The sequence below is a fragment of the Benincasa hispida genome, chromosome 12, assembly GCF_027475165.1.
Source record: "Benincasa hispida cultivar pf3 chromosome 12, pf3_genome.v1.1, whole genome shotgun sequence".
In the NCBI taxonomy this organism is placed as follows: domain Eukaryota; kingdom Viridiplantae; phylum Streptophyta; class Magnoliopsida; order Cucurbitales; family Cucurbitaceae; genus Benincasa; species Benincasa hispida.
The window spans coordinates 85,747,703-85,773,126 of NC_143489.1; the positions used below are offsets into that span (position 1 = coordinate 85,747,703).

Here is a 25,424-nt window from a genome sequence, read left to right on the forward strand (position 1 = left end):
GGCTATGTTATTTTCTTTAATGTAGGTTAAATCAAACTACCTTGCTAATTAGCTGAGGTCGAAGCTTGGTCGAGTAGGTCCCTTTATTTGATTGTTTATCAAATTAAATCTTGTTATTAGTTGAGGTTCAAGCCTTATTTGACTATGTTATTTTCTTTAATGTTGGTTAAATTGAATGAGCTTACTAATTAGCTAAGGTCAAAGCCTGGTCGAGTGAGGTCTGTTTATTTTATTGTTTTTCAAATCAAATTTTGTTGTATAGTTGAGGTTGAAGCTTTGTTAGGCTATGCTATTTTCTTTAATGTTCGTTAAATCGAACTACCTTGCTAATTAGCTAAGGTCGAAACCTGGTCGAGTCAGGTCCATTTATTTTATTGGTTGTCAAATTAAACCTTACTATTTAGTTTGAGGTTGAAGCCTAGTTAGGCCATGTTTATTTTCTTTAATGTTGGTTCAATCGAACCAACTTACTATTTAGTTAAGGTCAAAGTCTAGTTGAGTTAGGTCCATTTATTTATTATGTGGCTAGAGTCAAACCCTATAACATTTGATGGTGTTCCACTAAAGTTCCATTACTTTTTCAAATTAAACTTTCGCCTTCCAAACTACTGTCTTTTTCTTTTTATTTAATTATTTGTCTTTCTTTCGATGTACTTATTATTTATTTTATTTTATTTTTCCATTTCATTTATTTTAATTTAATTCACGTTTTCTTAATTTCAATTTCTATTTCAATTGTATTTATTTATTAGATTTGCTTTATTTAGTTATCTATTTACTAATTTTGTTGTTAACATTTATTTATCCATATTATTTTGATTTTGATTTTTAGTTTATTTTTATCTTATTTTATATTCTATATTTCATTATTTCGTTATCTTATTTATTTTGTTTATCTTCTTCTTCTTATTTTATTTTATATTTTTCTTATTCTATTTATTATTATTATTATTATTATTTTACTATTAGTTTATTTTATTTTTGTTAATTAATTAATTATTTTATTTTTCCTTTTTTCCTCCCACCTTCCAACGTATTCATCAACCTTCCCCCCATTTTTCTTAATCTTCAACCTTCATCGGCATTCTTTTCCTATCTTCTCTCATTCCCCATTTGAATTTTCTCAACTCCAAACCTTGCCTTCACCTATAAATTAAGGTCGAGTACACCGTAAAAAGCATTAAGAAAAAAGTGTTGACACAATAGGGGGAGGAAAATTTGGGTCCATAATGCCAAATGACCCAATTTCTTAAAAAATTTTCAATTGACCTTCTGCTGACGTCACGATGGTATAAGATTACAAGAATTGCCATTGATAATTGTCTCACTCTCGCCGTTTGTCTATCTTCCATCGTGATGTGATTATTTGTCACTATACGATTGATTTAAAAATTTTGACGAAATCATTTGTCTACAACTTAAAATCATTAACCCACAGCAAACATGTAATGGTGAATTCTTTAATATCTAAACTTCATTTGAATGAAGTTTTTCGGAACCAAACGGAGTTTTTAGAACGTGTTTTTCAGAATGGAACGAATTTTTATTAAATGTGGTTTCATTAGTATTTGTAGGAATGTGGTCTCAAAAAAGATATGTAAATAGCATAACGAAAGGGGTGTGAGAAAGAGTGACAACAAGAAACGTGGAGAGAGAGAGCGACAGCGACTTAGGTGGAGAGAGAGAGCGATAATGAGAGAGCGAGATAGAGCGACAACGAGAGCAAGAGGGAGCGACCGGGAAAGCGAGAGAGAGCAACAGCGAGAGGCGACAATAAAAGTCACGAGAGTGAGAGCAATTGAGAGCTATAGTGAGAGAGATCCATGTGTATTAGACGATATTCATCTGCTTAATTAAAAAAAATGTTCTCTTGCTTTGTAGGATGACAGAAAAGTGTCTACTAATTTAATACGGAGGTGATTGGGATGAGAACCAAAATTTATATGTTGGATGCGAGCTAACAGGAATTATTTTGCCTATTACATTGAATGAAGAACTTAGAGCTCACATTTATAGGGTTGTAAATATAAGTTGCTCAGAGTTTGATGTTGTTATGAGAGTTAAATATAAGCTTGATTATGAAGCCCCTCCACAATACATACGCAATGACGATGATGTTCGTTTCCTTCTTTTCCGAATCTTTGTAGAGTTCAGCTATATATAACACTTAAATCGAACCATGACGGAAATGTGAATATGAGTTATGATGGTACAGGGTAGACAGACAATACGAGGTATCATATGAGCTTAATCAAGAATAGGTTGATATTCCATTGTCTATGAACACTCAACCAGCAACATTATCAATAAATAATGACATTATTCATGCATGAGACTTGGAAAGAGAAACTCAATGTAATAGACTTGTGATTGGTAATGAGAGATCAGAAGGAGTTACTTCAATGGATTGTGGTCCTTCAGAAGAACATGATCCTTTTGTGGTTGGTAATGAGAGATCAGCAGGAATGAATTTTATGGATTGTGGTCCTTTGGAAGAGTGTGATCTTTTCGTGGTTGATAATGAGAGATCAGCAAGATTGAATTTTATGGATTGTGGTCCTTCGAAAGAGCTTGATCCTTTCGTGGTTGATAATAAGAGATCAGTAGATTGAAATTCTAGAGACTATGATCCTTCAGAGATGCATAGACTTGCAGTGGCTGTTGATGAGAGATCAACAGGATTGAATTCCATATCTTCATGTCGTAGAGGGGAATTGATTATGCCTGGTACCTTTTCATTTGAGACAGATATTGAAGTTGGTCAACTTTTTCTTGAGTAAGAGTGGCTTAAAAATGAGATTGTCTATTCTGTCCATAAACAATAATTTTGAATATAAGGCAAGTCTTTGTTTACTGTCAAATGTATTGAGAATAATTGTAAGTGGATTCTTCGTGCAGTGAAAACCTCATGGTGTGATATATTTAAAATCACAAAGTATATGTGGTGGCACACATGTTCTATTGGAATTTTAAATCATGACCATAGACAAGCAACGACTGCGATAGTTGGTGAACTAATCAAAGACAAGTTTATAGGTATAGAACATGTTTATAAACCCCCTCAATTGTTGAGGATATGAGAAAAGAGTACAGCATAAACATAAGTTACAATAAGGCGTGACGTACAAGGGAAACTGCTTATGCTCTTGCTAGAAGTACTCTAGAAGAGTCGTACACTATTCTACATGCATATGGTGAAGCGTTAAAAATGGAGAATCCAAGTACAAGATTTGAAATCGAACTTGAAAATGATGTGCATTTCAAGTACATGTTTATGGCATCAGGGCCTTGTGTTAGAGGTTTTGCAAGTTGTTGGCCTGTGATAGTTGTTGATGGATCGCGTTTGGAAGAAAAATACAAAGGGACCATGTTGGTTGACGTTTCCATGGACGATAACAACCAAGTATATCCACTAACATATGCCATAGTGGACAATGAAACTAATTGAACTTGGAAGTGGTTTATGTCGAATTTGAAGTGTGCCATTGAAGAACCCTCTAACTTGGTATTTGTGTCTGATCGAGCGATATTTATTGGCAATGCCACTCATGCAGTTTTTCCTACGACATTTCATGGATTGTGCACATACCACATAAAAAATAATATTCTTTCCAACTTTAAGGATAGTATGATTGTTGGGATGTTCAAGGATGCAACCAGGGCATTGCGCATGTCAGAATTCCAATTACACTGGGACCAACTAAGTACTTTTCGAAATGGTACTGTATCAAAATATTTGGAGGATATTGGTCTCGAAAGGTGGGCGCGTGTCTACTAAACAAAACGAAGATACGATAACATGACGTTCAATAGTGCAGAGTGTTTCAATTTATTGACTAAAGAATATCAATAGCTGCCTATAATGTGCTTATTGGAACATGTTCGAGGTTGCATCCAGTCATGGTTTTATGATCGGAGAAATTATTGGACATCTCGAATGACGCACAATCGGACTACTGTGAAAATCGATTAGCAAATGGTTTTATGAATGGAGGTTCACAATACCGTCCAATCGATTTTCACAGTAGTTCAAATGTGATGTCGTTCGAGATGTCCAATAATTTCTCCATTCATAAAACCATGACTAGATGAGGCCTAGAACATGTTCCAATGAGCACATTATGGCAGCTGTCGATATTCTTTGATCAATGAATTGAAACATTCTGCACTATTGGATGTCATGTTATTGTATCTTCATTCTATTTAGTAAACACATGCCCACCTTTCAAAACCAATATCCTCCAAATATTTCGATACAACACCTTTTCAAAAAGTACGGAGTTGGTCCCAGTGTGATTGGAAATCTGACATGCAAAATACCTTGGTTGCATCCTTGAACATCCCAATAATCATACTATCCTTAAAGTTGGAAAGAATATTATTTTCTATATGATATGTGCACAATCCATGAAATGTCGTAGGAAAAACTGCATGAATGGCATTGTCAACAGATACCGCTCGATCGGACACAAACACCAAGTTAGAGGGTTCTCCAATGGCACATTTCAAATTTGACATAAACCATTTCCAAGCTCTATCAATTTCACTGTCCACTATAGGATATGCTAGTGGATATACTTGGTTGTTACCGTCCATGGAAACACCGACCAACATGGTCCCATTGTATTTTCCTTTCAAATGTGATCCATCAACAATTATCACAGGCCGACAACTTGCTAAACCTCTAATACAAGGCCCTAATGTCATAAACATGTACTTGAAATGCACATCATTTTCAAGTTCGATTTCAAACCTTGTAGTTGGATTCCCCATTTTTAACGCTTCACCATATGCATGTAAAATAGTGTACGACTCTTCTGAAGTACCCCTAACGAGAGCATAAGCAGTTTCCTTTGCACACCACGCCTTATCGTAACTTATATTTACGTCGTACTCTTTCCTCATATCCTCAACAATGTGACAAGGTTTATAAACACGTCCTATAATTGTAAACTTGTCTTTGATTAGTTCACCAACTACCGCAGTCATTGCTTGTCTATGGTCATGATTTAAAATTCCAATAGAACATGTGGGCGACCACATATACTTCGTGATCTTAAATATGTCACACCATGAGATTTTCATTGAAGTAAGTCCTCCCAATCTCTCATGGATTGTCACACATGAATATGTCATACAAAGACAAGTTTACACCATAAGCGGTTTCCCTTGCACACCACGCCTTATCGTAACTTCTGAAGGACCACAATTCATTGAAGTAAGTCCTTCTGATCTCTCATTACTAAGCAAAGGTCCGTTACATTGAGTTTCTCTTTCCAAGTCCCATGTATGAATGTTGTCATTATTTATTGATAATGTTGATGGTTGAGTGTTCATAGACAATGAAATATCACCCTCTTCTCGATTAAGCTCATATGATACCTCGTATTGTCTGTCTACCCCTGTACCATCATAACTCATATTCACATTTCTGTCATGGTTCAATTTTAGTGTTATATATAGCTAAACTCTACAAAGATCTTCTCAAAAAAGAAGGATACGAACATCATCGTCATTGCGTATGTATTGTGGAGGGGCTTCATAGTCAAGCTTATATTTAACTCTCATAACAACATCAAACTCTGAGCAACTTACATTTACAACCGTATAAATGTGAGCTCTAAGTTCTTCATACTTCAATGTAATAAGCAAAATAATTCCTGTTAGCTCGCATCCAACATATAAATTTTGGTTCTCATCCTAATCACCTCCGTATCAAATTAGTAGACACTTTTCTGTCATCCTACAAAGCAAGAGAACATTTTTTTAATTAAGCAGATGAATATCATCTAATACAAATGGATCTCTCTTGCTGTAGCTCTCAATTGCTCTCACTCTCGTGACTTTTATTGCCGCCTCTCGTTGTTGGTTCGATTTTAGTGTTATATATAGATGAACTTTACAAAGATCTTCCTGAAAAAGAAGGAAGCGAACATCACCGTCATTCTATATGTACTGTGGAGAGGCTTTATAGTCAATCTTATATTTAACTCTCATAATAACATCAAACTCTGAGTAACTTACATTTGCAACTCTATAAATGTGAGCTTTAAGTTCTTCATACTTCAATGTAATAGGCATAATAATTCTTGTTAGCTCACGTCCAACATATAAATTTTGGTTTTCATCCCAATCACCTCCGTATCAAATTAGTAGACACTTTTCTATCATCCTACAAAGCAAGAGAACATTTTTTTATTAAGTAGATGAATGTCATCTAATACACATGGATCTTTCTCATTGTCGCTCTCAATTGCTCTCACTCTTGTGACTCTCGTTGTCACCTCTCGTTGTCGCTCTCTCTCGCTTTCCTTTCCATTCCCTCTCGCTTTCGCTGCCCCTCTATCTCGCTCTCTCGCTGTCACTCTCTCTCTCCACCTAGTCGCTGTCGCTCTCTCTCTCCACCTTTTTCGTTGTCGCTCTTTCTCACACCCTTTTCATTATGCTATTTACATACCTTTTTTGAGATCGTGTTCCTACAAATACCAATGAAACCACGTTCAAGAAAAGTTTGTTCCATTCTGAAAACTCCATTTGGTTCCCGAAAACTCCGTTCAAATGAAGTTTAGATATTAAAGAATTCACTATTACATGTTTGTTGTGTGTTAACAATTTTAAGTTGTAGATAAATGATTTCATCAAAATTGTCAAATCAATCGTATAATGACAAACAATCACATCATGATGGAAGATAGACAGACAGCGAGAGCGAGACAATTATCAGGGGCAATTCTTGTAATCTCATACCGTCATGATGTTAGCAGAAGGTCAATTGATAGTTTTTAAAAAATTGAGTCATTTGCCATTATGGGCCCATATATTAGGCCATTGGCCCAAATTTCCCATAAATAAATCGAATGAGGTACTTCAAATAAAGTAAATATATATTTTATGAGACTTAAATCAAATTCAAATAGGTTAAATATATGTTTTAGGCCCTATAGGACATGTGACTTTAATCAAACTATGCATATGATAACTTAGAAATCTCCCTATATGTTTTTCCTCTCAAATTCATGTTTCTTGATGAGTGCAAGTAATAGGAAGCAAAGCTTGTGAAAGTCATTTAGAAATTATATACTTATGATGTGAAGGTCTTGAAAGTTTTCCAAGACCAAATCCCAAAATATTCAACTTTAAAATATCGTGATCTTTGTTTATTGTTCTATAAATAATTTATTGTTTTTGAAGCTACAATATTATCGATCTATATATTTCATAATCATTACAAACTATTGTATCAATAGAAATTCTTTGATAGAAGTATAGTTGTCCCATATAAAAATGATTTAAGAAAGTCAAAGGCTGGTCCTACATAGGTTTAGGAAAGTCATGGGCTTGTCCTACATCGAAAATGTTTAGTTAAGTCATGGGCTCCAAGTTTATAAAGGAGTCACGCCTTTGGTTTTCAGTCGTTCTAGTTAGAAACACTTTAAGCATGAGTATGCTAACTATAGTTAAATTCCCTTTATGTATTCTCTAGTTTGAAAGTGAAAAAATGGTGTGAGTAATATAAAAGCTTTGAGAGAGTGATCTTGTAATTGGGATAGAGAGAGAGAATTGTTTTGTTTGATTGTAACAATCTTTCACATAGTGGATTTTTTTTTGTGGCCCGTGGTTTTTCTCTGAGTTAAGAGTTTTCCACATAAATTTTTTTGTTTCTAGTTTTTATTGCTTTTTATTAATTTCTTAGTTATTTTCTGCTTATTCCTACAGTAGAAGTGGGAGGTTTTTCCTAAACAAGTGGTATTAGAGCATCCGATTCGTAGTTTCTTGAATGTTTGATGCTCTGTGGTTGCAGCTTTGTCTGAGCTTCCACATCAGAAAAGAATTCTTGAAATAGGTTGCAATGTTTTATGAATAGTGTAAACTATTCACTATTTACTGATTTTCTAGATCTAAAGCAGATGTGTGTCAAGTTTTACAAGTCTAATAAAGTTTGATGTGTTGAAATTTGACGAAAGGATCAACTTTGGCTTGTGAAAAGTGTAATTCAAGGATGTGTTGATACAATTCGATTTATACAAGGGCAAGGTAAACGATGATGTTGGAATAATGCAGTTTAAGAGTGATTCCAGCAAAGGTTCAAAGAAGAGAGTCTTCGAGTAGAAGAAAGGTTGTTGGGGATACGGCCAGACTGACACATGAAAAACAGAGCAGGTTTGTCAAATGGCTCTAGATCAGATGTTGACAGTGTCTTTCTCGTCAAGGGAGACAGTGACTTCCTCTGAAGAAGACAGAAATCATCCTCATGGTATGTCCGTTTTACCATGATAAAGAATGTGATGAGCGGTTCCATAAGTTTATACACGAGCATTGACTTGGTGATTATGTAAGGGGTGTGGTGGAAGTTATGTCGATGGTTGAAGGACTTCTAGGTGAGCCAAGTAGGTAGAAGTTGTACTATAAATATCAGCAAGGTTTATTAGCATGTGACGAAAAAGGAAGTCTACCTTTTATAGTGTAGTAGGTTATAATTCTATGATATAAGAATTATGATTATCGATGAAGACAATGAATGTTGCAGAAGTTATGGATTCATCAAATATCTTGCCAAGGTAGAATTTGTTGGGTTTTCGAAAAATATTAGAAGTGTAGTTGTCCCACATAAAATATATTTAGGAAAGTCATAAACTCGTCCTACATTGAAAAGGTTTAGGAAAGTCATGGGTTTGTCCTACATCGAAAAGGTTTAGGAAAGTCTTGGGCTCTAAGCCTATAAAAGGAGTCCATGTCTTTGGTTTTCAGTCGTTCCAGTTAGAAACACTTTTAAGCTTAAGTGTGCTAACTCTAGTTAAATTCCCTTTATGTATTCTCTAGTTTGAAAGTGAGAAAATGGTGTGAGTAGTATAACAGCTTTGAGAGAGTGCTCATGTAATTAGGATCGGGAGAGAGAATTGTTCTATGTGATTGTAAAATTTTTTCACATAGTAAATTTTTCTTGTGGACCATGGGTTTTCTTCGAGTTGGGAGTTTTCCACGTAAATTCTTGTGTTTTCAGTTTCTATTGTTTTTTTTAATTAATTTCTTAGTTATTTTCTGTTTATTTCTGCAGTAAAAGTGGGAGGCTTTTCCCAACAAACATTTGTATGGATCAAGTCTAAGGAGTTGTTTGAGGTGGTAAGTGGAGTTTTGCAGTATAGAGTTAATATGTTTATGGAGTTGGGAAATCTGTGTTTGTGATGCATAGTTGTTAGTATGGAGTTAGAAAAGTCTGTGTTTGAATTACAGAACCGAGTTATTAACTCAATGGTATCTGGTGCAATTTTTTTGTAATATAAAATGTATTCTTTTCTTGTGGCTTTTTTTTTTCCTTAATTTTTTGTTTAATCCTTTAATTGCACACATTAAAATGTTAACACTCAGAGATATCAACTTAAAACTTTTATTGAGATTTTAACTTAAAACATTCTCATATTTTACATTTTTTTATATGTAACTATTGTACTTGAGGTGGACAAAATACTCTTGTTTCATACAAACAACAAAGTTACGATATATTTTTACATTAGTGGAATCTACGAGTGTAATGACACAAAAAAGTAGGTTATCGAGAGGTTTAGAGTTTTTTATGACATCTTACACCAAGTGGTAGGTTATGGTTTATTATGCAGTATGTTGGTGTTAGGAATGCAAGCAAAGTCTCACGTTAGCTAGATCAAGAGACATAGCCATAGGTATATATGGAATGTGAATTGTCATCAATGGTATGAGTTATTTTGGGCGAAACTAAAAGTAAAGTCATGAGGATATAAACTATTATATAAGATGACTATTAAACACTATGAACTAATAATTTCAATTATGTATTTAAAAACCTTTCATCGAGCAAGTTTTTTAATTTTTGTTTTTGTTTTTGAATATTCATATTTGAGTTGGTCGTTAGAATTAGTCTTGGAGATAATCGATGGAGTTGGTGGTCATAATTGGTTACCGGAGGTAAACGTCAAATTTGGTTTGTCAGAGGTGGTATTCACTTGAGGTTGGCGTGGGTGGTTATCGTTGAAGGTGGCTATCAAAGTTTGGCCATCAAAGGTGGTTATTGAGGCAAGTTGCTGGAGTGAGGTGGCAGCATTCGTCGACAATAGTTGTTGTCGAAGTTAGGATGTCAAAGGTGGCTGCTTAATTTGATCACTGGAGGTGGTTATCGAAGCATGTCGCCAATAATGGCTGTCGTCGGAGTTGGTCCTTGACAGTGGTCGACAAATAGTCATTAAAAACCTTAAAGGGAGATAAAGATAAAGAGGGAAAAATAAAATTATTCGATAAATGTGCAAACTTTAATAGTAAACATTATCGAAGTGGGTGGAGTTGAGTTATTTGATACCGACTTATGAATTTTGTAGGCCAAATATTAGGTTGAGTTAAAAACTTTATACAACTAAACTTAAGTTAATGTCCCAAACACCCATTTAAAGAATGCATTCAGATACTTGGAAATTAGGTTTATCTCAAGAGACCGAGTTTATTGTCTTTTATAGTTCGTTTTTATTCAATAATTTATTTTATATTTCCATTTAATTTTGCGGGAGTTGAAGCGAGAATTCTCCACCAGAAATGCATGGGATGGATTTTTGTATTTATGTCCATTTAATTTTGTTAAAAATCGAATAGATTAAATAAGTTATATTAAAAATGTTTAATTATATAGTTAATTTGTAGCATATATTATTAATATGGTAAAGTCTCCTTTTTCTTTTTTCCTCAACACAATGTGAAATTCTAAATGGATGGAGGGAGGATGAAGATGAAGGTATAATTATGTGATTTCATTAACACTAAACCTTTCACACCACACAAACACGAAACAAAAAAAAACCATCCAAAGAAAAATTAAGAACACTTTTTCTTAATTTCGATGGCCAAAAATTCCTCCCACTCCCGTTTCTTATGCTTCCCTTAAAACTAATTTTTAATTTTCACCACCTTCTTCTTCTTCTTCCTTCCCCCACTTCTTTCACACATCCATGGCTGCCGCTTCCTCCTCTATTTCTCAATCACAATTCACAATGCATCTCCCTGAAAGTTCCCCCATTTTCCCCCTTCCCACCGCCATGCGCCGTTCTCATACCATGTCCAAATTCAACCCTTACGAACATCTCAGCGTCTCCCTTAACCCCGACGGCTCTCTCTCCCGCCTCCTCCACCTCCCCGCCGTCTCCTCCTCCGCACCCGGAGATCCTGTTGCTTTTAAAGACATCACGCTCAACGCCTCCGCTGCCACCTGGCTCCGCCTCTTCCGACCCACCAACATCCCCGCCAACGACGGTGTCGCCGCCCGTCTCCCCATCGTCATTTACTTTCACCACGGCGGCTGGATCCTCCACACCGCCTCCGATGCTATCACTCATCGGAACTGCGCCGACCTTGCCGCCCAGATCCCTGCCATTGCCATCTCTGTCAACTACCGCCTCGCCCCTGAGAGCCGGCTGCCAGCGCAGTACGACGACGCTGCGGATGCCCTCCGGTGGGTGAAGACCCAAATGACGGATCCCGACGGCGAGAAATGGCTTAAGGATTTCGGCGACTTCTCCCGTTGTTACCTTTACGGCGTCGGCTGCGGCGGCAACATTGCGTTCTTCGCTGGACTGAAGGCGGCGGGGTTGAAGCTTGAGCCGATGAAGGTGGCCGGAATCGTAATGAACCAGCCAATGTTTGGTGGTGTTCAAAGGACTGAATCGGAGCTCCGATTCGCGGCGGACCAGTTGCTGCCGTTGCCGGTGCTGGATTTGATGTGGGAACTGGCGCTGCCGAAAGGGATGGATCAGGACCATCGGTACTGTAATCCGATGGTGGGGGGCCCACATAAGGAATTGATCGGACGGCTGGGACGATGCCTGGTAATCGGGTTCGGCGGTGATCCGATGGTAGACCGGCAGCAGGAATTTGTGAAGATGTTGACCGGATGTGGGGCCCAGGTGCTGGCGTGGTTTGATGACATGGGATTTCATAATGTTGACCTTGTTGACCATCGACGGGCTGCTGCGGTTATGAGTCTTGTTAAGGAATTCATTATTTGATTTTAGCCCCCAGAAAAGCAAAAAAAGCCAAAAAAAAAAAAAAAACCCTTTTTGAATTACATTTGTTTTTTTCAAAAAAGAAAAACTTAACCTTTTTAAACTACAATTAAAAAAGTATTTAATCCGTAGTGGTAATTGTAAATGGAAGGTTTTTAACATTTTTTTAAAGAAAGAAAATTAGATTTTTTTAAAAAAATTTTTGTTAGAGATTTTTTAATATAACAAAATATGGAAGTTAAAATTTGAATTTCGACTTCTTTTAGATCTCTAATCCTTTGAATTAAACTCATGCTAAATTTGTATAGATTGAATATGTGTTAAGTATGAATGGTGCGTATGTTTCACTTAACCGATTTTAAGAAGTTTAATTACATCGTCTTTAATTATATGTTTTTTAGCATATTTTTCTTTAATTATATGTTAACTAGATAATCCATAGAGTTATTATGTTAGTTAGCTTCATGTGACAATTAGAGAATAGAAGGGAAAAAAGATAAACCGATTAGATGAAGTAAGAACGAGATAATAATACAATTAAGAAAAATTGCATTGAATAATAAATTAAATATAAGATTTTAGCAACCATATCATCAACTATTCAAAATTTGCAAAAATAGAAAAATGCTGATGTAAAAAAACAAGAAGATATTTAAGTGGGTTTAAACTTAAAAGTAATTAAGCTTGATGGCAATTTTGTAAATATGTGGATTTTCCCAGCTATAGGACACCCATCATGAAACGCTAGAGAGAGATTGAAGTTGATGTCGTCCGATTGGGTCTCAGTGTATGGACTTCGAACGATAATGAATATTTGGTAGTGGGTTGAGAGGCATTTTCGGCGTGGGTGATCTCCAGTTTGTAGAGCGTTTTCAGCAATGTGGATCTTTGTTCGGTGCTAAGTAGGTGTCGTTAGTTCTACCTAACCCGAAACGAACAATATTTGTAAAGCTCGAACAACAACCTAAACTAACTTGTAGTTAAAGTGGAAGTAAGAGGTCGATCCACATAGAAATATTATTTAATCTTTTCTTTAACCAAGCTTAACTATAAAAGTTAAAAAACGGGAGTTTTTTTATTAAGACAAGAAACATGCTAAAAATTAAAAGACAAAGGATAATTGTAAATAAGTTTAGAAAATCTTGCTTCTAATCCAAGTTAGATGTTCAATGCAATTCCTATAATTGAATTCTACAAATTTAATTTACAATCGGATTAAGCTCGCAATTACCCACTTAACTAGATTAAATTAGTCTCTACAAAGGCAGACAACTAGTATTAACCTAGTCAAGAGAGCGTCCTAATCATCAATTACAGTATGATAGCCCTAACCCTAATCAATCTACATGCTTCTACCTCTATTGGGTTCGATAGCGGCCATATAGGAGAGAAAACACGCACATTAAGTTCTAGGATTCAATTGCACCGATTAATTGTCAAGATAGCTTACTCAATTAACCGGATTTTCTTCAAATCTAATAATTAGTGCATCCTAGGATAGCCATTAAACACAAAATTACTATTTCCTCTTGTAGATCTTGGCTAGATATTCTTTCGAACACATTAAAAGCAATGTATTCAATCATGAGTGTGATGAAACCAAGCATCTAGGCTAAACATGTTCAAGGTATAGATTATTCAACATGCTTCAAGAATTAAAAATAGATTCAAGAATGTTCAATCAGATTGCAAATGATAAAGACAAGTAGAAAACTCAAAAGAATTTGCAAGAACTCTTGAAATAGAAACAAGATTCAATTACTTCACAAATTCATAGACAAATTCATGAAGAATTACAAGTTATTGATTACAACTAAAAAAGAAATCAAAATCTAACCTAAATAGGAAACAAAATTACCATAGAGACTAATTGATACAGAGAGAATTCTAGCCTCCATCGAAATTATGCTTCCTCCCTTACAAAAATGAAAGAAAAACTATTTATACTTGCAGGGTAGCGTCGTGATGCTGAGGTCAGTGTTGCAACGCTAAATTGCAAAAAAGCCAAGAAGCATTGTGCTTGAGACGTGACGCTGGTCTTGACGCTGCGTGCATGAGGCACACGCGGGATCAATCGCATCAAATTTCGAAGCATTGCAACATTATGGGGAGCGTTGCAACGCTGCCCTGTTTTGCAACAAAAGTGAGCTTTCTGTCTTCAAGCGTTGCTCAACGCTTCTCCTAGGGTCATGACACTTGGACTCGATGGAATTTTAGTAAATTATCTGATTCTCTTCCATTTTGTTGACTCTCTTATTCCGTTTTTATCCTTTTGGCCCAATTTTCTCGAAATGACTCCTAATTACCTTTGGGACTGTTTTACCTACCAAATTAGCATTAAAATCAAATAATTAACAAGATTTTGGAGGAATTAACATAAAAAATATGTCTTTTAAAGACCTAACAAAACACCCCAAACTTAACTCTTGGTCGTTCTGAGCAAGTTTAAACTAGAAATATGCATACATTCATGCAAAAACATGTTAAACAACATGAACATATTAACATCTTTGAATGACTTCTCTAAATTGTGCATTCATTTAGAGAAGTCATTCAAAGATGTTAATATGTTCATGTTGTTTATGCAAAAATTTGATTCATATCTCTCTTTTCAACAATCAAGTAAGCGAATGATAGAAATGAGCAATTAAACCTTTAAAAAAAAATTTAACAAAGATTTGAAACCTATTTTTGAAAAAGAAAATGTCTTTTTCTTGTAAAGCCTTAAAAGAAAAGACTACTCAGTTTAGTTTATTTAAAGGCTAAACTAGTAGAAAAGCTATATCCAACTCTTAATTCCTCTTCACCTTACAATGGCTCGGTTATTAGTCTAAAGAATACCTATTTTTCAAAAAAGAGAAACACTTCTAGGACAAGGGTGCCTTTTAAACTCATGCACAAAAAATGTAATTGACATTACTTTTACCTAGAGGGATAACTTTCACACTCACACCCGCAGGGAACTTATCACTCTTTTCTCATGGGCCCTAACTAACATGATGGAGGTAGCTCTTTTCACCTCTATCCATGCACACACACACATTAGTGAAGATTAAGATAAATAAACAAGCTTGCTCCTTTTTTTTTTTTTTTTTTGTGCTAGCAATTTTTTTTATTTTCCTTTATATATATATATATATAAAACACTAGGTCATTTTTATCCTTTTTGTCTAGACTTATCTCTAAAACAAGATAGTTTACCTTAGACTAAAAATTGTCCTATTGGGGTGACAAAGAAAATTAAGTGGGTATGACGTTTCTAAGAGTTTTGAGATTCTAAATAAATCTAAAGACTAAGTATTCAATTTTTTTATGAAGCTAAAAGGAAAAGAAAGATTCTTTGGAAAAATGAGTTTCAAAATTTTGTTAGGAAAGATTTTAAGAAGCTTAAAATTTGATTTGTATCATTGCTTGAGAGAGTGTGTCATCAAACTTCATTTATAGGAATCAAAAGATTGAGAAAAAATAAATGAACATGACAAACAAATTGAATGTAATTCTTGAATGAATGATCATACTTAGTAATGAATCATGCATTGAAAACAAAATTGAGTCATTAAAAGGAAAAAATGCCAAGATCATGGTATTGTGTTTCTTTAGAGAATAAAAAAGTATGCTATAGAAATGTAATAGAGCCTCATCAAGATATATTTAATCAAGATAATAAAGTCCACATAACCCGAGCTCAGGTGCTCAAGGGTTCCAAACATGCAAGATAATAGAGCACAAATTTTTGTAAGGCTCATTTTTATAACCCTATAAAATGTTAAGAACATGCAATATACCTCCACCTCCAACTTAAAAACTAAACATTGTAATGTTTATAAAACTAAGATATGAGCGAGAAGACAAAAAGAAAAGGGAATAAAAAACTCCCCTGATTTCGCGTAATGGGTGGTGGTAGAAATTTTTCCTTGTTTTTGGTCTTTTTTTTTTTTTTTTTTGTTCTTTTCCTGCATCAAATTTTTGTTTTTCTTTCATTTTGTTGTTCCTACAAAATAGAGAAGAGAAAATAAAAAGAAGGGAAAAGAAAATTTACAAGAAAAGAAGAAAGTTAGTCTAAAATTTTCTAATCCTAGAAAACTAATAAAAGAAAGCAAGAGAATGAAAATGAAAAATGAAAAATAAAAGATAGGGCAAAAATGAAGAAGATACAGAGAAATATATGTGTGGTCAATATCAGTCCGAGTCTGGTGAGTTAGGCTCTCGCTGGAGGTCGTACTGAAAACCTATGCTGGCATAATAGAGACGGTCTCTTTCACACATGAAATCAACAGTTCTCTCTATACGCCAAACTTGACAAGCGGTCTCACAGCTCACCCTTAAGGCTTCAGTGGTAGTTCCAAGGGCTTGCTCACCTAATGTGTCACCACTAATGAGTTGCTCATGCGGATGACTGGGAAGTTCTACTCTAAGTGGTTCCTTTATAAAATACTTATCTTCCCCACCTAGCTTTTCTTCTTCTAGTTCGTGGAGTTCCTCAACTCCACGGCTTTGGAAGGTTCATATGGACGTCTTAGAAATTAGAGCTTTACGCCCCATACATTCCTCATTTCTGGGTATTTCAGGTATTTTGGGTATTTCTACCCTGGACCTCTAGCATAACAAAGTTATTAAGATAGGGTGTCCAAGGTTACCCGTTGTAGTGTTGGGTGTTATGTCCTAAAACTCGCAGTTTGTAAAAGTTAAACATATTCTATTATCAATAAAAGATGTTATTTAACATTTTTTCAATAAAGGTATTGAATCTATTAATTGCATTAATAGAGTCTAAATCCAATAAACTAAGATCCATGGCTATTAAATGAATACTTGAACTTTATGTAGAGACATAAAGATGGATCAAGTTCAAGTAAATAGTCAAAACGGTCTATATTACATGATTAAGGTTAGATACCTTATTCTGGTAGCACTATTGGATGCGGCCTACTCTGTAGTTGTTACAAGTTGTTGTAAAGTTACTACAAATGAAGTGATCTAGATTCGTTCATGTAATGACATAAGGAGTGGGGGTATTCTATGCAATCAGTTTGCATAAGATCGGACCAAGAAATAAGTCATTCTTACTTTATAACGATGTTTACTGTTTAAGACTGAATATTTCGCTTAGATGATTTAGGTAACTCAATCTTAATCTTGAGCTGACTAGGAATTCCAGTTTATTCGAGATTATCCTTAGATTTGCATAAATGAGGGTTGGCTCAACAGCATTGGCTCAATAAACCTCTCATTTCAAGGGTAAGATCGGGTAGATAGCTAGGGACATAGGGTGCAAGATGAAATTCACGCCTACTCGATTTAGGAATAGGAGAAAGGTTATTCTCTTAAGTACTGAATCTAGGTCTTGAACAAGAGGTCCCACCCTCTCACTGACTCGAGAGAGATCCGATTTAGTGATTGGATCATAAACTAATTGTTAATCTTAATCGTTGGAGCTTATGATCTGTAGGTCCATAAGGTCCCTTTACTAGCTCGTAAAATATGAACACCTTAAATTATTAAATCGAGTGAATTTGTTATGATATTAATTTGAAGTGTTCAAATTGAAATTTTCAAATTGAAACTAGGGTTTAAATTTGGATAGCTCAAATTCAAATTAGAGTCTGTACAATAATATTTGATATAATTAATTAACGTTTAATTTATTGAGATTAAACGAAATTGGAGAGTTTATAATATTTAAATGTTGGTTTAAATATTAGTTACATAAATAGGATTTATGTTTAAATTTAGTGTTGGAGAAGGTGAGCCATCCCATCATTGAAAAGAGAAGAAGAATAAAGAAAAGAAGGAGGATGAAGAAGATGAGGAGGCCAAGCTAAGGAAGAAGAAAGAGAAGAAAGAAAGGAAAAAATGCAGGCGTGAGGAAAGACACCTAAAGAAAGAAGAAGAAGAGGGCTGCAAGCCCAGAGATGGATGGAGAATCCACCTCCGAGAGGGAAAATAGGGGGGAACCAGCGCAACTTAGGGAGTTGGCGCAACCTGAAATAACGTAAGTTGTTACGGCTGATGAATGCAAAAAAGGAAAAGCTACCCCTCTGATGCGGCGTCGCAAAGGTTTATCGTTGGCCCTTTAATTTTGATCAATGCATTAGAAGAAAAAAAATGAGGAGAAAGGAAAAGGAAGAGAGACAAGAGAAAATGGAGCGGGCGAAACTCATCATCGCAGAAGGTGATAGAAGAAGAAGACTGCATGATGAAGAGGTTCAGCACAATAACGAAATCTCGAGGCTTGAAGAAATAAGGCAGTTTGAAGAGGAACAACACCTTTTATGGGCCTCTGAGAAGTTTGTGGAAGAGTTTGAAAGAGAAATGAAAGAAAAGGAAGAAGAAGAAAAGAAAAAGAAGGCAGAAGAAGAAAGAAGAATGAGAGAAGAGAAGGAGAGGAAGTGCGAAGCCAATAGGCAGTGTTTGATTAAGAAGAAGGGCAAGAAACTTGCTGAGCAAGAGAAGGAGGAACAACGCAAGGAATGGGAAAGAAGACAAAGGCAACAATCCCACCTTGCGTTGGCCAAGAGAAAGGGCAAAGTGGTCGCAGAAAGCAGCAAGCCTGCGTTGGCAAAGGTGCGTCCATCAAGAAAGAAAGAGAATGACGATTTATTGATGAAGATGGGCTTTTTCCCTGCGCCAACGCCACTACCAGATCTAATCATGAGCGTGATCGTGGAGCATGGTTGGGACACATTTTACCATTGCCCAACCATTATTGTTCCAAAGGTAGTGCGCGACTTTTACCATGGATGACTACATGACACCAAGAATGTTGTGACCATAAAAGGGCAAGTGGTGCCTTTCAGTGCAAGGGACATCAATGAACTATACCAAATGAAGGATAACCTAGATGCACCGGGCAACAAAATCATCGATTATCCCATGGAAGAACAGTTGGAAGATGCACTGCGAGTATTAACACAACATGGTCGATTTATTTAAAAGGCATCAAGACCCTGGCATCTAAGACTCTGCTTCCAGAGGCAAGGCTTTGGGTTTATTTGGTTAAAAAGTGGCTGATCCCACTTCCCATGACAAGTTAATTTCAAGGGATCAAGTTATGGCCGTATATCGCATTGCGCACGACGTTCCAATCGATGTAGGCTGGTTGATCGCAAGTCAAATTCGAGGCTTTGTGGGGCACATTAGAGGACAATACTTCTTTCCATGGACTGTCGAAAGTCTGTGCCTATCAATGGGCGTAGGCATTGAGGAGGAGCCCATGCAAGAAGTCCACGACCTCATCAATATCAAAATCCTGAGGTTGTTCCTCAAAGACTCCCTGCATTGCCCAGAGTTACCTTTAAAGAGGCCCGCAATCAATCTCAATGTGCCACAAGAACCCAGGCCAAAGAGACAGCGTAGAGATGTTAAGGAAAAGGGAAAAATCCAAGAAGAAACAATGCAAGATCCAGAACCCTTGGTCCTTTGCCCTTAATTATCCGCCCTTCAAGCCCTCCCGCACAACCTTCTTCTTCTTCCCTTCTTGAGCACTTTACCAACCTTCTTCTTACCCTAAATTCTCCAACTGCATATCTAGTAGCCCCATCCTTACATTCAGCATCATCATCGCAACCTTCCATTCCATCGCTGAATATTGATGACCCACACGATTTGGGTGAAGGCACCTCTGCCCAACCCCAAAATGTTGTTGGCGAGACATCGCAGGCACCACCCACTGTCACCTCCTTAGCTGTTGAGTTAGCAGAAATGCAGTCCCTCTTCTCCCAACAAAAACAACTCTTCGCTCAGCAACAAGCCTTCTTCAACTAGAGATTTGATGTGGTAATGGAGCAAGTCGATGATATATAGCGCAGTGCTGCTACGTCAAGGGAGGCATTTATTAATATTCAGTGCAACATTTATAAGGTCCATAGCCACTAAAGACAGATTGCGAAGTGCAACCATGAGTACTTTAACTTTCTCACAACATATCTTCATGGTCCCATGGTGCCTCCGCATCTCAAGCAGCACTTGAATTTTGAAGAAGCCCCTTTAGTACCACCTCAAAACCCTCCTCCAGATCCTCCTACTCCTCAACAATGATCTTTACACTTTTATGCGGCCATTCTATACTTTTATTCAATTCATTATTTTTCTAAGTTAATGATATTCTTTGATTCTTTGTACAGGCACCAATTTTTGTATTGCATTAATTTTTAAGTATTTGTATACTTTGTTAATATTCAATACAATTGAGTAAATATTCTTTCCATTTGCCTGTGCCTTTTTCTTTATCATCCTTTGTCAATATTTGCAATGTTCTTGATCTTTTTCTTTTGCGTTATTCATTGCGCTGCCATGATGTATAAGATGCATGCACTTAGAAATATTTCCCACACTTTGTAATTTCTAACTAACACTTAGTTAATTCGTAGCTTAGCAGTACTTTACCTTTTATCTTTCAAAGTTCTGCTCAAACCTTCTTTTTGAAATTTTTTTTCTAAGTGTTTGTCTATTCTGTCCAAACAACACAATGAGGACCTTGCGCATCTCTAAATTTGGGGGTGGGGAAGGTCTGAGCAGATGAGATCAAGATTATGCGGTCATTAAGAAAATGCGTTCATTTTGTATATTTAAAAAAAAAAGAGTTAGTTGTGAAAGGAACCTACTCGTAGTTGGATGTTCGCATGACACCCGTGGGAGCAAGCCAAAACGAAGGTGGGTTTCCAAGAACAACGCAATGTGAGAAAGAAAAAAAATTAAAATAAAATAATGCGAGAGACAACTCCTCTGAAATTCATGAGTTAAAGTTGAAATTGGCACACAACCGTAGTTGGATGTTCGCATGACACACGTAGGAACAAGCCAAAATGAAGAGTGTAACCATGACCAACTGTCTCTAATAATGATACAAAATTTGACTACCGCATATGGACGCATCAAGTTGTTTTGATAAAGAAGAGGTAAACATTCTTTTTAAAACTAGAAAAGCATTTTGAGCAGAAATTTGTAGGGTAGAAGAATAATGTAGGGCTTTGATATGAATTAGCAAGGATAGAAGGAAATTGCATTGTTAAGTAATGTGCCTAAGTGGAGCATTCAGAGCAACCAATCGAAGCAAAATTTAGGATAGCAACTGAGCATTTTTGCCTTAGTAGAAGATATGCTTAAGGACAAGCATATATCTAAATTTGGCGGTGTGATAACTTGTAGAAATACAAGTTATTTATACTGCTTTATTTAGATATTGTGGCCAAAAGAGAGGAAAGTTACGTCAATTGTATAGAAATTGGCTAAGAAATACAATAATTACAAATTGTTGCAAATACACCCACTAAGACCATTAAGATGGTAGAAAAGGATATTTCAAGTTTGTTTTGCAGGAAACCAAGTCACCGTATGCGCTCATGGCTCAAGAGAGAAAGATTAACGCATCTACGTCGCATTGCGCCCATCAGTCAGGAATGAATAGATGATCAACGCAATGACGGCACATGCGATAATCGATCCAAAGCTGAACTTCAACTACATGCGGTAATAAAAACAACACCGCATGCGGGCACACGATCGAAGATGAAAATGAGCAGTATAATCACAGAGGATTTTGACACGAGTACAACTAACCGTTGTGCATTTTCAACGGACTAATTGCATAACAGAAGGAATATTTATTCCATCGTTCTCGGAATTTCCATAACAATATAGTGGGGACCACAAGTCAAAGAGTCAAAACTTTCATCTATAAATACCCTTAAAGAATTCACTGAAAAATATACTTGATACAATGGATAATTGATACGAGGCTATTGAGAGAGAGCTGATCTGAGTGCTGATCGAAGGAAATCCGGGAAGAGAAGAGATAAGGCCGAGAGGTGAGTCTCAGTGCATTTCTGCCAAATCCCTGACGAGAAGCTCTGTACTTAGATCCCTTCTACCGGTTGAGCAAGCCTGAGAGTGAAGCTCATCTTTCCATTCACTCCATCAACGCCAGCAAGTGATTCTCCATTCCAGATCTGTGCCAAGACGTTGGCGCTTATTTGTATTTGTTTCTAACTCTCATTCATAAATTGTATTTCATCTTCTTAATCTGTTCATCCGCAACCATGTATCAGACGCTAAATAGTATTTGAATGTCTCGATCATTTCCATTTCCACCTCTCTGTCTATTTCAGTTCCTCCATAAATAATTTTCTCCATGATGTTTTCTTAATCCCTTGGTGATTAATATGAATTAAACAAGTAACTTAATTTGTGCTAAAGAAATAAAGATGTTTAGCTAAAGCATGCTAGATGACATTTTCACCTATGAGAGCAGAAGTGAAGATGCCATTCTGATCCATCGAGAGAAGGTTAGAAGAATGCGTTAACTAAAGCAAGAAGTACTTCTAGAGATGGAAGCAACCTTGTGTTCATTACGTTTGTCCCTGATTCACCACAGAGATGTGGAAACGCGACCGATCACCGAGAGGTGTACACCAAAGGAAAAGCGGAACCGTACTTATGCCTTTAACGCAATTAAGGAACTTGCAATGTTTGTATGAATTATCTTTTCTCTTTCTGTTCCACACATAAGAATTGCCAACGCACAACACGATCTTTGTATATTCTTCACAATCAGTCTCAACCTCGATATCTTGTATCATGTAACCTATAACTTGTATCATCATAGCTTAGATTTATTTTATCACACTTTACTTTTATCACAATTTACTTTATTATCGCATTTTTTTTATCGCTTACCTTTACTTTATCGCATTTTCAAATACCTATACACACAACCTTTTTATAAATTGAAAAACCTCTGATCGCATATATCACAAATGTAACGCAATAACCTCAAACAGTCCCTGTATTCGACCTCGGATCACACCGAGAAACTTGTGGTGAAATTATACTTGGTTTCAACGCAAGAAAACTTGTGACAATGTGCAATATACTACAAGAACATTCATTAATAACGTATATCTACAAGTAGTATCGCATATCATCGCATAAAATCTATGTCTTCAAGTTTATGGCATAGACTTGTAGGTTAGCATAGCTACAAATTTTTGCATTTCAAGTTTATGACGTCGTTGCCGCAAAACTGGTAATGGGGACATGGACTTGAACCTTGCTTGCATCATTGTATAGTTTACGTCACAACACCTACCCATAAGTTCACACAAATCCCACCTAAATCCACTTCAATTCTCAACTAGCCGTTGGCCTTGAAAAAGAGCTTCAGTGTTGCATGTTGAGGATTATTAAAATTTCTTGAATTGAAGAAGAAAGGGGTTGGTTGAATGAGCTGAAAACTGTTTTCTACTACTTCATCTTCTTGCTCTTCAAACCCACAAATACCTTAAAAAATTCACTCAAATCTAAGTTCCACCACTCAAATTCAAGGCTAAGAATAGTAGAGAAGATCTCTTAGTGGTTCACGATTTATTTGGAGCTGAATTAGAGTGAAAAACAACTTAGAATTTGAAGAATTCACAAGAGATATGTAACATGAAACCCACTTGTGATTTTCTGAAAATGAATGCTTTAAAACTCAAATTGAATGCAATTAGATTGCTTCTTGATTATGGTTTCTTTCGTTGCATACTTGTGTATTCCTCAATTAGTATCAAAGCGTGATTTAAGCACTCAAGTAACGTTAATTTGAGTTTTGGTGGGAGAATTTATGAAATTGCATGTTTTGAACTGATATAGATTGTTTTTCAGATTTGGCATTATATTTCTCTTTGAATTCCAAGTTAAATTTGTAATTGGCTCTTGATTAACGAGCTTATATGTGTGCTCTAGAGTTTGTAATTTATTTTCAGTCATTAGAGTCCAAATTAGGTTGTAGTTTGATGATCGAAGCAAGCAAGATCCAGGAGAAAATTCTGTAGAATGGCTTCTATCCAAGCAGCAGCAACGTTGCAGCGCTGTTCTTCGTGGTTGCCCAAATTGTGTTGTTCTTCCCACAGCGGTGCAACATTGGGATGCAGCATAACGACGTTGTTCATCCTAGCCCAGATCCAAGGCGCACGCTCGAGATGGTTCACGCAGGGTTTTTCCGATTCGACCGATTCAACTTCTATCTAGTTCGGTTTGACCATTTTTGGACCGATTCAACCCATTTTGACACTTTAGATGTCCGGTTTGAGTCGGTTCAATTGGTTCTACACCAATTTGAAGCTGTTTTGGACCTGTTTTTGCAATAATTTAGTTATTATGCTTGTTTAGGATGCCAAAGTTGAACCATATTAGTGTTTATTTAAATAATTATGCATGTGATGTATATTGTATTTAAATTTAAACATGTTTGTACATATATTATGCCATTTAGATTTAAAATCCCATCATAGGAAGCATGTTACATGCATTGAGTATATGTTATAAATTGTTATAATGTATAAAATGCATGTTTAGTGTTTCTGTTTTTAATATAATTGTTATATTAAATTTGAGTGCCTTTGATGAGTGTTGTGGATGTAAAAGCATGTCTAATTTTTTATAAGTTGTTATAAAATTGAATTAGACATTAAAATTCATAACAAAGATAAGTTCCATGCTCATGTAAGTTAATCACCCGTTTAAATAAGTTAAAACAGGTCGACATCTTGTAAAACACGGTTACAAACTCAATCAGTATATAATCATATCTAAAGCTGGGGGTACTTAAGTTGATGGTCATTGGAACACCTCTTACCTGGGGATTTTGGCTGAATAATTGAGTTTTGTTAACTTGTTTTATAAGCGTACGTGAGCGGTGTGAGGTGATACAACAGTTTATCATCTAGACATTGTAGGTTAAAATTCAATTATAAGCGTTATACTTGGATAAAACCACTTAGACTTAAGGTTGTTTTAATTAGCCAAAAGAACTTAAGTATAATTTTACCCAATTAATAGAACACTTCAGTGGAAGTTTAATAACTTATATATGATAAAGTTATTAGAGCACTTATGTGGGAGATTAATAACATGTGTGATACGATATTTTTAGTTATCACGTCTCTAAGAGTTCATAATCGAGATTTAAGAGGTACTTTTTGTCACTCTTGGAGTGACCTCCATTCAGAAAGTATTTACATAAATCTGGATTCTGGTGAATAAGGGGAAGTTGTTTGAACATAAATCAAATATATGATAAATAGATTTCAATTGTCACGTCTCCACATAGTTCAAACTGTGAGATTCATATGACGCTTCGTGTCACGCTGGGAGTGACCTCTATTCAAAAAGTGTTTGTATGAGTCAATAATAAGGTGAATGGGGGAAGTAGTTCATAGTAAGTGGGTGAAGGATATGTGTTAACGTGTCCTACGGTCTCTTCCGACCGTGAGATTCCTATGTTGCACCTGCTGGTTTGCTTTAGACGGCCCTTGCTAGATCGTTTAACGATGGCTATCCCCTCGGAAGGTTGTAACATAGGATTCAAAACAACTCAAACTTCAGAGATGGATAGGATTTCTTAGGTCCATTATCAACCTTGACTCT

The 25,424-nt window shown here is 36.0% G+C and overlaps 2 protein-coding genes across 2 annotated transcripts; one reads left to right on the forward strand and one right to left on the reverse strand.

Moving 5' to 3' along the window:
* Positions 1 to 4,266: 4,266 nt before the first annotated feature.
* On the reverse strand, positions 4,267 to 4,989 carry LOC120067676 (protein FAR-RED ELONGATED HYPOCOTYL 3-like). The gene has a single exon (XM_039019213.1). It carries the CDS (start codon positions 4,987 to 4,989, stop codon positions 4,267 to 4,269), a length of 723 nt encoding a protein of 240 aa, XP_038875141.1.
* A 5,741-nt stretch (positions 4,990 to 10,730) lies between these two features.
* LOC120068486 (putative carboxylesterase 9) lies at positions 10,731 to 12,237 on the forward strand. Its single transcript, XM_039020271.2, has one exon. It carries the CDS (start codon positions 10,968 to 10,970, stop codon positions 12,018 to 12,020), a length of 1,053 nt encoding a protein of 350 aa, XP_038876199.1. The 5' UTR covers positions 10,731 to 10,967; the 3' UTR covers positions 12,021 to 12,237.
* The last annotated feature ends 13,187 nt before the right edge of the window (positions 12,238 to 25,424 follow it).

Excerpts from the sequence above, each read along its gene's own strand:
- LOC120067676 (XM_039019213.1), bottom strand. The coding sequence starts at position 4,989 with ATGACTGCGGTAGTTGGTGAACTAATCAAAGACAAGTTTACAATTATA.
- LOC120068486 (XM_039020271.2), top strand. The coding sequence starts at position 10,968 with ATGGCTGCCGCTTCCTCCTCTATTTCTCAATCACAATTCACAATGCAT.